Source organism: Miscanthus floridulus, chromosome 19 (genome assembly GCF_019320115.1).
Source record: "Miscanthus floridulus cultivar M001 chromosome 19, ASM1932011v1, whole genome shotgun sequence".
Lineage (NCBI taxonomy): Eukaryota > Viridiplantae > Streptophyta > Magnoliopsida > Poales > Poaceae > Miscanthus > Miscanthus floridulus.
Window position 1 is genome coordinate 25,617,815 of NC_089598.1, and position 12,386 is coordinate 25,630,200.

Here is a 12,386-nt window from a genome sequence, read left to right on the forward strand (position 1 = left end):
GCGGCTCAACTCGCGCCGTGACAGGGGAGGAGGATTAGCATATGGTCCGGGCGGCCGGCTGTGTGGCCTCTCTCGGTTTCGGACCGGGAGTACAAATCAATCTCTCCGTGGAATCGAATTGAAAGGACGTTAGTGTTTGCACAGAGATGGTAAAAGCATACGGTCGCAAACGATGAGAAAATGCATGATGTGAAAGACAAAACAGAAGAGATGTGCGTGGACCATTTCAGGTCCCGTTCGGCTTACCCCATATTCGGCTTATTTTTTCAGCCGAAACAGTATTTTTCTCTCACAACAATTCAGTCAGAATAGTATTTTTCAATCAGTTTTGGTCAAGATTCAGACCAGCGAACGGGGCCTATTCCAATCAACCTTAATTTCTTTTCATTCTGAAACTATTTATGGTAATATTACTGAAACTGGATTTTCTATATATGTTTGCTAGTTTTACCTAAAACAAATATTTGTGCTTACTAGATTGATAAGCCGAAGAGGTAGTACTAGTCGAGAAATTTGTAGTAAGAGTAAAAAAAAAGGTCATATGCTCTTGTAAAAGGTTATGACAAAGACAAGAAGCAAAACCCTTATTCATTAGGTTTTGGAATAAAAGGTGACGAATTTGAGGAATAGGAGTAGAGCCCAACCTATGTTCTTGTGGTGAGATAAAATCCTTCAAAGGTGTCTAGTAAAATAAATAGCTATATGCCCCGTTTGGCTTACCCCATATCTGGTTTGTTCGGCTTTTTTTTTCAGCCGAAATAGTATTTTTCTCTCACAATATTTCAGTCGGAACAGTATTTTTCAGTCAATTTCAGTTAACATTCAGCCACCAAACGGAGCCTATAGTTCATAGCTATCTACCCACCGTCTCGTATACGTACGTCCTACTAACCATCCTCTATAATATAACCACACAATAAAGCGGCCTATAACTTATAATTGACTTCAATAGGACACGGACCGGTACGTGTACAACATGTTCATATCGATACGAGTTGCTAGCTTGTACATAACGTGACATAACTTTCGACAAATATTGTTATACAAAATACACACGTCTCGCTGTACATGAAAAAACAAAATCAGCGGTGACATACAGCCTGTTCGTTTGGCTGTGGCTTGTCGTAAACGATCGTAAATTTTCAGCCGGAATAGTATTTTTCTCTCATACAAACCAGTCAGCAGTACTTCTTTACGAACCAGCAACGATACGAACCAGCCAACTGAACAGGCTGATAGTCCAAAATATTATGAGCTGTCCTCCACAAAAACCCTGGCCATCTCAGCAAAAACAACATAATACTACTTATACATAAAGGTATATACTCAAACCATCTTTGTAAACACATGCTTCAATTAACCATCCCAAACAAATTTACCATAATTGCATGATAGATACCACAGGAACACAATATTCGTCCACAAGGAATCGGCGTCGACACGACGACATAACGGAAAAGGTTGCATCGATCCCAAATCTTTTTGTTTGCCATCCATTTCCAGCCCAAAAGGCATAAAAAGGATAAAGGATGCGTGCAGAAATAAACAAAAAAGAGGGGGTGCTACTGAACAAAAAGAGAGGGCGCAGCGCCAGCGGCACCAATTCACCAACTGCTGTCTCTCTTTCCTGGTAGCGCTGAGCGAGCATCAGAAATTCAGCAGTCCAACGCGTCTTTCCGGTCTTCGGCCCCGGCAAGCAAGACCGCAAAGGCCACTCCTTTTCCTTCTCCGCCCAAACCGCCGCCTCCTCTCCTCTCCTCTCCACTTCTCAGGGTCTCACCTCAGTCACCTCCACAGACACACACGCGCGCGCGCGCTCTCTCCTCCTCCTTCTCTTCCAGTCCCGGCAACGGAAGCTTCACTGCTGCGCTCGTCTCACTGGTAAGTGTCCAGTCTGGTTCTCCCCCCTTCAACGGGGTCAGCTTTTAGTACAACCGTGATCTTTCGAGAGCGATTCACTGCATGTGTATCACCCTGCTACGTGCTTTGTGTACTTGTTGCCTTGGGCCTTGACTTTGTTCTTGATGTGGTTTTGGTCGCCCGTGCCTCGTGATTGGCGTTTCTTGGTGGGGTTTGTTTGTCGTGTTGCGATTCGCAAAGGGGGCAAGAACAATGCCAGGGATGGTCCAAATGGAGATGGACGATCGCGTGGGATTGATTGATTGATGCAGGCGTAATGTTTCGATTGTGGTTTCTTTTATTTGTTCCGACAATTTGGTAGACGGATACGGTTAGTGAAATTTTTATCTTATTGATCACAGCTGTTCTTGTCTGTCTGAATTTCTATCAGCTCAATCCTCGAGGGAGAAATGAAAAAAGGGGAAAGAAGGGTGTTGTGATGGATTTTGGTGTAGAGAAATGAGAGGAATGGCAATTTAGTTGTAGAGCGAGTGGCCGCTTTTGTTTGTATGTCTCTGTTTTTTTTTGGCTGACAATATCTCTGTTTCGCACTAGCCAGAAGGCATAAATGCAGTCGGTTGTTGATGACCTCTAGTTATGAGTCGTATGGTGGACATTCAGGGGCTTTTAAGTGCCCCTGTAGTGTCCGAGATAAATGATAGCTGGCGTTTTTACAATTATTATATCAGTTCAGCGTTTCTGATTTCTGATTAGGCGAGAACTGAACTAGTATGACGTATGAGTACGGGAGCAATTGATGGTAGCATTGTTGAGAGGAAAAATATTCAGTGGGTTTAACTATAGGGTCGTATATATTCTGCCGTCAAAATGGATGATAGTGTTCATTTACCGTTTCTTAACTGGAATATCTGAATCAGTTGCTGTTTTGTTCTAAGAAAATTAGGTCGAATGGCTGTAGAGTAAAGAAGGGAAGTTGTGTTCACCTGGCAATGTGATAAAAAAAATTATTTAACATGACTGCCGAAACTTCAATTACACTTTTTTTAGAAAGACCTTCAATTACGCTTTTACTTGTCGTGTATTTGTTTATAAAAATACAAAATGCGGATGGAAGCCTGTGTTGTGTCTAAAGCTGTTATATTTGGTTGCTATCAGTAGTTGTACACCTCTTTTCTAATAGTTCTGCCACCGGTGAGTAATGGAGTATGTGCTTGATTCTATTGCCCATCCCAACTTTCATTTTCTCAGGAAAAATCCAGACTATTGAAAAATTCAATCCCCCATGACCCCATCAGTAGAAGATTTCTATGCTTAACTGCCATGAACATGACAGTGATGTGTGCCGAGGGCCTGAGGGTCACCTGTCAACCGTATGCAGTAAACATGGGAGTGTTCAAATTAGTTGGGCATATTTTAATGTTGCTTATTCAAGTGATTAACGTGTGTTCCAAAAATATATTTCTTCAAGATCTTTATGCTCGCAAGGATCATTTGATTATATACTTTTGCATTATTGGCCCATACATGCAATCTATGAAGAATTGACAGCTGTTCTTTTGTTAGATAATCTACTGCTTCCTTGTGTGAACACATAGCAAGGGAATGCGGTGCCGAAAAGACTCCCTGCTGTGGTATTGTAGCCGCTATAGAGGCAGGCGCCGAACGGCTCGCCTGCCGCACTGTAGCCACATGCAGGGACAGCCGCAGAAGTCAGTCCTGCTGTGTTATCTAGTTACTGTTGCAACATGTGCGCTGTACTAGGACTAGATGGATAGAGTTGTATATATAGTTTGCCACTGCAACTCAGCAAAGAGAGTTTAGTTTTGCCATCTCCTATACAGGGCTCCAGCCAACACTGGTGCCTGTACTGTGTGTGTATACTCTGTTCTCCCTCTTCCACCTCTAGGCATAGTGTGTGTGGTCGGACAGCCTCGGTCGTGCTCGGCCGTGGTCGGCAAGACTGGTGAGTGGTCGACTCACTTGAGCCGGTGATTCTGTGGGCTAACAAGTGGTATCAGAGCCGTACGAACGCCGTTGCCGGACTAACCGCTGGCAATGATGAACGGTTTGGAGATGGGCGACAACAGTGGCACTGCTGTGGCTGCCCAGCCACGACTGGAGGTCGTTGTTCGCACGGTGCGGGAGGTCAGCGGCACCAGTTGGCCGACGCTGACTCGCACCAACTATGGAGAGTGGTCGGTGACCATGAAAGTCAAGCTCAGAGCCCGACGGCTCTAGAATGCTGTTGACAAGGGCATCGACAATGAGAAGGATGACATGTCAGCGTTGGAGGCTATCCTCGCTGCTGTACCGGCGGAGTACAGGGAGCCGTTGGGGGCAAAGAGCTCGGCTAAGGAGGCGTGGGAGGCTATTGCGGCGGTTCCGACCGCGCAAAGAAGGCGACGACCCAACTTCTGAAGCAGGAGTACGCCAACCTCAAGTTCAAGAATGGTGAAACAGTGGAGGACTTCTCCCTCCACCTGCAGACGCTCATCAACAAGCTGAAGAGCCATGACATCACCATCGACAAAGAGGAGGCGGTCTTCAAGTATTTCCACTCCGTGCCGGCAAAGTACATCCAGATCGCTCTCTCTATAGAGACGATGCTGGACTTGTCCACCCTCACCATTGAGTATGTGACAGGCCGTCTACGGGCGGTGGATGACTATCTGGAGCAGGCGACAGCAACGAAGGATAACGGCAAACTGCTGCTGACAGAGGAGGAGTGGGCTGCTCGGAGGAACTCTGGGAAGGCAGCTTCCTCCAGTCGCGGTGGCGATGGCAAACGCCGCGGCAAGGCTTCTTCGGAGATGAAGAAGCAGGTCGACCCCAACGCCTGCCGGCGCTGTGGAAAGATGGGCCATTGGGCACGGAAGTGCCCAAATCGCAAGCAGGAGAAGAAGGCTGAGGCTCATCTGGCGCAAGCTGATGATGATGATGAGGCCACTATCCTGATGGCGACGTTCTGTGCATTGCACGACGTCGAGGCCGAGGAGAAAGAAGAGGCGACGACTGTAGAAGGACTTGGGAAAGCCTTGAAGGCTGTCAACCTCGACGAACCACGCGTCCAAGTCCGCCTCGGACGTGTGGGCGCCGACCAGGAGCAGCGGTGGTATCTAGACTCTGGTGCCAGCAACCATATGACCGGCTCCAAGGCATCCTTCTTCGAGCTCGACGATGATGTTACCGGTACGGTGAAGTTTGGTGACGGCTCAAGGGTGGCTATCCAAGGGCGCGGCACCATCATCTCCAGGTGCCAGAACGGGGAGCACCATGCGCTAACGGATGTATATTACATCCCGCAGCTGCGTTCCAGCATCATCAGCATTGGTCAGCTGGATGAGGGCGGTTGCGAGGTACTGATCAAGGACGGAGTCCTTAGGATTAGGGACCGGGAGCAGCGACTTCTCACCAAGGTGAAGAGGTCCCAGAACCGGTTGTACCTGCTCGACCTGAAGGTAGAGCAGCCGGTGTGCCTGGCGGCAAGGCACATCGAGGAACCGTGGATGTGGCATGCCTGGTTCGGACATCTCAGCTTCGACGCGCTTGGTCGGCTGGAGAAGATGGTCCGATGGCTGCCCCACATCAAGCACGGAGGCGAGCTGTGTGACAGCCGCCTGACCAGGAAGCAGAGGAGGCTACCATTCCCAAAGGCGGCTAAGTATCGCGCGAAGGACGCTCTCCAGCTCATCCACGGCGACCTCTGCGGGCCAATCACGCCAGCTACAAACGGTGGTCGGCGGTACTTCCTCCTGCTCGTGGATGATTGCAGTCGCTACATGTGGCTGCAACTCCTGACGAGCAAGGACGAAGCGGCGGCGGCGATCAAGAAGTTCAAGATGCACGCGAAGGCCGAGAGCGGCAAGAAGCTCCGTGTGCTGAGGACTGATCGCTGCGGCGAATTCACTTCGGTGGAGTTCGTTGCGTACTGCGCGAATCAGGGTGTGGTGCGACACCACACCGCGCCGTACTCGCCACAACAGAATGGCGTGGTGGAGAGGCGGAACCAGACGGTGGTCGGCATGGCTTGATCCATGATGAAGGCCAAAGGCATGCCGGCAAGGTTCTGGGGTGAGGCAGTGACCACGGCGGTGTTCATCCTCAACCGCGCTCCGACCAAAGTCCTGATGGGCAAGACGCCGTTCGAAGCTTGGTATGGGCACAAGCCGAGCGTGTCCTTCCTCCGGACATTCGGTTGCATCAGCCACGTCAGGAAGACGAAGCCGATCCTCACCATGCTGGAGGACAGGAGCACACCGATGGTGTTCTTGGGCTATGCGGAAGGTACCAAGGCGTATTGGCTCTACGACCCACGCGGAGACAAGGTGCTTGTCTCGCGCGACGTTGTGTTCGACGAGAAGGCGGCTTGGGACTGGAGCAGTCCGAGCACTGGGGAAGCTGGCGGCTTCACCAGCACCTTCGTCGTCGAGCACCTGGTCATCCACGGTGGTGGAGACGCTGGGGAAGAGGTGCCGAGCACTCCAGAAGGGGTGCCGATCACTCCAGCGGCAGAGACGAGCACTCCTGGGGCGGTGCCGAGCACTTCGGGAGGGATGCCGAGCACTCAGGGAGGAGTGCCGAGCACTCCTGGAGGGATGCCGAGCACGCCAGGAGTGGCGCCGGGAGGTTCTGCAGTGGTGGCGACCACTCCAGAACGGGTGCCGAGCACTCCCATAGCGGGGCCAAGATGTCTTACAGTGGTGCCGATCACTCCAAGACTGAGGCTGAGCACTCCTATAGTGGTGCCGAGCACTGCAGTAGTAGTGCCGAGCACCCCAAGTGCTGTACCGAGCACTCCGGTGGAACAGGGAACTCCATCAACACTGATTGAGTTCGCCTCACCTCCAAGTGACATCACTAAGTTCGTGGATGCCTTCCACGAAGGTGAGGAGGTGCGGTTCCGTAGGCTGGACGACATCGTCGGCGGCACAAGGCCCTCAGGACTGGCTGGTTAGCTGCTCAATGACTAAGAGCTGCTGCTCGTCAGTGCAGAGGAACCACCCACGTTCGCGCTGGCAGAGCGCGATGGAAACTGGCGACGGGCGATGCTGGAGGAGATGAAGGCGATCGAGGAAAACGAGACATGGCAGCTCGTCGATCCACCTTCAGGATGCCGTCCGATCAGCCTGAAGTGGGTGTACAAGGTCAAGCGAGACGAGCTCCACACCATCGTCAAGCACAAGGCGCGCCTCTTCGCCCGAGGCTTTGTTCAGCGCGAGGGCATCGACTTTGAGGAAGTCTTTGCGCCAGTAGCGCGCATGGAGTCGGTCCGTTTGCTACTAGCCTTGGCAGCAGCAAAGAACTGGTGCGTCCATCACTTAGACGTTAAATCGGCCTTCCTCAACGGCGAGCTGGTCGAGACGGTCTTCGTTAGGCAACCTCTAGGTTTCACCGTCAAGGGAGAGGAGCACAGGGTGCTCCGACTGCGCAATGTGCTCTACGGGCTGCGGCAGGCCCCACAAGCATGGAACGCCAAGCTTGACGCCACGTTGGGCGAGCTTGGGTTTCAGCGGTGCGCAATCGAGTACGAGCTCTACACGTGGCGACGGGGGAAGGAGGAGCTCTTCGTCGGCTTGTATGTGGACGACTTGATCGTCACCGGCGCGCGCACGGAGGACATCAACGACTTCAAGCGCGAGATGGCGGCTCGTTTTCGAATGAGCGATCTCAGCGCACTCTCCTACTACCTCGACATCGAGGTGAGACATGGGAAGGAGGAACTCACGCTCGGTCAGAGCGCGTATGCCTCCAAGCTGTTGGAGCGGAACGGCATGGCTGAGTGCAAGCCATGCGTAACTCCGATGGAGGAGCGGCTGAAGCTGATGAAGGCCAGCACCGCGGCGAAGGTAGATGCAACACTCTACCGGAGCATCGTCGGCGGTCTACGCTACTTAGTCCACACGAGGCCGGACATTGCGTTCGCCATGGGCTACGTTAGTCGCTTCATGGAGGATCCCAGAGAGGATCACTGGGCTGCGGTGAAGCGGCTACTGCGCTACATCAAGAGGGCGGTGGATCAAGGGATCATCTTTCCCAAGACCGGCGGGAGTAGGCTGCAACTCACTGTGTTTAGCGATGCAGACATGGCGGGGGACATCGACGGACAACGGAGCACCTCTGACGTGCTCGTCTTCCTCGGGCCGGCCCCAATTTCATGGCTGTCGCTGAAACAGAAGGTGGTGGCGCTATCTACGTGGGAGGCAGAGTACGTAGCGGCGGCCACAGCTGCCTGCCAAGTTGTGTGGCTACGCCTGCTGCTGGCCGAGCTGACCGGTGCGGAAGGTCACCCACCAGCACTGACCGGAGCAAACACATCGACGTAAAGTTCCACTTCCTCAGAGACTGTGTCGATGGAGGGCAGATCGTCATCGAGTTCGTCGAAACTGGTCGGCAACTCGCAGACGTCTTCACCAAGCCGCTCGGACGTCTTCGACTCACGGAGCTGAAAGAGATGATCGGCAGTAGGATTAGGGGAAGAATTGTTAGATAATCCACTGCTTCATTGTGTGAACACACAACAAGGAAAGGCGGCGCCGAAAAGGCCCCCTGCTGTGGTACTGTAGCCTCTGTAGAGGCAGGCGCTGAACGGCTCACCTGCCGCACTGTAGCCACATGCAGGGACATGCGCAAAAGTCAGTCCTGCTGTGTTATCTAGTTACTGTTGCAGCATGTGCGTTGTACTAGGACTAGATGGATAGAGTTGTATATATAGTTTGCCACTGCAATTCAACAAAGAGAGTTCAGTTTTGCCATCTCCTATACAAGGCTCCAGCCAACGCTGGTGCTTGTACTGTGCGCGTATACTCTGTTCTCCCTCTTCTTCTACCTCTAGCCATAGTGTGTGTGGTCGGACAGCCTTGGTCGTGCTCGGCCGTGGTCGGCAAGACTGGTGAGTGGTCGACTCACCTGAGCCGTTGATCCTGTAGGCTAACATCTTTTAGCATCATTATGTCCTGCTTTTGTATAAAAGGAAGCATTCTGGACATCTACCATTCTCTTTAATGACTAACTGATTTTCTCTTTTGAATGCAGGCATCACCGTATTGTCAACCGGGCATATTTTCAATCTGTAGAAGCCATCTTTTAAAGAACATTTTGGGCAGAGATTGCCAGTACCATTTCTTGTGGTTAACATGGACTTCTCAGCTGGTTCCTACTTCTCATCATGGCCTGTCAATTCTGCTTCTGAGAGCTACAGTTTGGCTGATGATTCAGTGGAATCATACGGAGGAGAAGGAAGCATGCCACCTTCAAGCTATTTCATGACAGCTAGATCTGATCACAATATAAAATTCAGTGTGCATGAACAGGATTCCACTATGCTTCCAAATGAACAGTTGACCTATGCTGGTGCTGGCCAGACTGATCTGTTACCTGGTGATACTCTATCTAGGCATAAGCTTTGTGAAAATCTTCTGGAGCTTCAACGACTGCAGAATAACAGCAATCTGCAGAGTAATTTAGTGGCCCCAGGAGTGCTTCGGCACAATTCAACACCTGGGGTCTTTCATCCGCAGTTGAATACTACTGGACTTTCAGAACTGCCTCATGCCTTATCTAGTTCAATTGATAGTAATGGAAGTGAAGTTTCTGCTTTTCTTGCTGATGTAAATGCTGTTTCTTCAGCCCCAACTTTGTGTTCCGCATTTCAAAATGCTTCTTCATTCATGGAACCAGTGAATCTAGAAGCTTTCAGTTTTCAAGGGGCACAAAGTGATTCTGTTTTGAACAAAACAAGCCATCCAAATGGGAATATCTCAGTGTTTGACAGTGCTACCTTGGCATCACTTCATGTAACTCTCACTACAGAGATAGCTGCTTCTTCTTCCAAAAAGAAAAAAACTACATAGACAGCTGCTATGCATTTATCTCATTCAGTTAAATTAATTTTGGGTTCCTTTTGTAATACAGGATAGCAAAGAATTTATCAGTGGTAGGCTCCCCTCGTTTGCTAGTGTCCAGGAAGCAAACCTAGCTTCTAGTGGTTTCAAGACTCAGAAGCAGGTTATTTATATAAACAATGCTATTGAAGAGAATATCTGAACTGCATCTTACTGTTAATTTGAACTGTACCAGTAACTCAACTTCCATACTGCAGGAGCAAAATGCAATGTGCAACGTTCCTATCCCTGCTTTCACTGCACGTAATCAAATGTCAGTTGCTGCAACGCAAGGAGCACTGATCCCTCAAAAGGTTTTTATGTTTTCTCTTAAAAGAATACATTTCTGCTCAGTCACTGTGTTCCTTTTATGCTGTCTTTCAAGATTGTACCTGACATGGGGTTGTTATTTCAAATGTTTAGATTCCTTCATGGATCAATGAAAACAAAAGTGAGGGTCCTGTTAGCCATCCTTCTGATGTACAAACCCAACCAAATTCAGCTGGAAATGGTGTTGGCGTGAAGCCACGAGTAAGGGCTCGTCGTGGACAGGCAACTGATCCTCATAGTATTGCTGAACGGGTGAGTTTCTATTTATGTGATCAGTCCACTTCAGTGCAAACTGATGAGTTACATATAATATTTTTGAATTATTTGTTTTGCTGCTTTGTGTAGCATAAGTTTAACTACAATTTCCTATATGTTGCAGCTTCGCAGAGAAAAAATTTCAGATAGGATGAAAAGTCTGCAAGATCTTGTCCCGAATTCCAATAAGGTACATTTCTTTGGGTGTTTAACTTGTCTGGTGCATTTTCATAAACTGCAACTGCAGTTACTAAAATTGGTCATCGAGCTAATTATCAAAACTTTGCTACTTATATATGTAATGGGAACATGTGTTTCTTAGTTGTGGCTTGAAATCTGCAAGTGACACAATAGAATGGATCACTTATTAAATTTAAGGTACTTCTTTGGGGTTCACAATTTCAAGTCTTCAACTCTACAAATACATTGGAGTGAATGTTGAATTTGTTTGGGCCAATAATAGTCGTTACCTTTTTAGCCATTGGTCCAGTTCTACTGTGATGAAGCTATAAAGACAGGTTTAATGTTTGTTTGGATTGGATGTATTTCACTGGAAAGTTTTGGATCTAGTTGAAAATTGAACTAAATGCTACATTCCAACGAAATAGCACCCATCCAGTTATCCAAACTCCCTGTTCCTGTTGATGCAGAGCTTGTTTAGTGTAGCTAAAATTTTGAAAATAGTTTAGTGTAGCTAAAATACCATGCCAAGGAAGACAGCAGTTTTACCTTTCTTTAAAGTTTTTCATTTTGTTTAATTCTCTTGAATAAGATGGAGTGACAAATCTTTTGATGCAAGCAGGCAGACAAGGCATCCATGCTGGATGAAATCATTGACTATGTGAAATTTCTTCAGCTTCAGGTCAAGGTATGGCTGTGAACAGTTTTTGAAACAAGCACAAGTAATTTTTCTGGTTACGTGAAAGGTGATTAACACTCTTCCCTTTTACCTGGTTTCATTCAGGTCTTGAGCATGAGTAGGCTAGGTGCTCCAGGAGCAGTCCTTCCCCTTCTCACAGAATCTCAGACTGAGGTGCCAAACCTTCTAATTTTCAACTTCCAGGAATCCTTGAAAAAAGTATTGTTGTTTTAGAATTGGTGATATACACTTCAGTCCTTTTGAGCTATGACATGACATAATAGCTTATAACAGCAGTCCTTTTCTTTTTTGCTAATAGCAGTCCTTTAATTTCACATGCACTGTAGTTGCATTTGATACAGATTTGCTCCTGCTTTAACATCGATATACTTCAATCTACTTATCCATGCACTGTCATGATTCATGTAGGGTTACCACGGTCAACCTCTGTCGGCTACAACCAACGCACAAGGATTACTGGATGCACTAGACCCGGAAGACAGCTTCGTCTTTGAGGAAGAGGTTGTGAAGCTAATGGAAACCAGCATCACCAGTGCAATGCAGTACCTTCAGAACAAGGGGCTCTGCTTGATGCCAGTTGCCCTTGCTTCCGCCATATCCATCGCTGCACCCATGAGCATGAGGAAAACAACTGCAGAAGACAGTACTCAGACGGCTGAAGAATGCAGCAAAACCCGTAGAAGTACAGGATAGGAAGTTAGTCTGACCAGAGTTCATGGCCTCGTCTACTAATTTGCCTCCCAGAATCAGTTTTTTTTTTTACCTATTGCGCATCAGTTGATTTTGCCTTTTTCTTTTTGCCTTCTCTTTTCTTTTTTGCCGTATTGCATCAGGTTGGTTGCTCAGCGATAGTTGCGTTTCAGTAACTTGAACTGTATCTGGATGATCTATCTGATTTCCCTTTTGTGCATAGAAAAAAAGAGTAAAATCTACTGGTTCTGGCGTTCTGCTATATGGGATCTATGATCAGACATATCCAAAGTGATCCTGTGATGGTACCTGGTAGGGTGTTTCTTGTCGATGATAGCTCTTGCCCGGCTGTCAGTTTGTTAGCTGTAGCCATCTGCCGTCAGTTTCAAAGGATGTGCTGTAAAGCGTTGACAGGGGACGTCTGCTTTTGTTTTACAGAAATCTCTCATCGGAAAATGATGGCGTTTCGGTTTGGTGCAGTGTTGAAGAAC

General features: G+C 48.5%; 1 protein-coding gene across 1 annotated transcript; it reads left to right on the plus strand.

Annotated features, from left to right (window-relative positions):
* Positions 1–1,628: 1,628 nt before the first annotated feature.
* LOC136527800 (transcription factor LRL1-like) lies at positions 1,629–12,138 on the plus strand. The gene is made up of 9 exons (XM_066520646.1): positions 1,629–1,881; positions 8,893–9,653; positions 9,772–9,864; positions 9,959–10,054; positions 10,164–10,322; positions 10,450–10,515; positions 11,128–11,193; positions 11,290–11,358; positions 11,614–12,138. Exons 2-9 carry the CDS (start codon positions 8,994–8,996, stop codon positions 11,896–11,898), a joined length of 1,494 nt encoding a protein of 497 aa, XP_066376743.1. The 5' UTR covers positions 1,629–1,881; positions 8,893–8,993; the 3' UTR covers positions 11,899–12,138.
* The last annotated feature ends 248 nt before the right edge of the window (positions 12,139–12,386 follow it).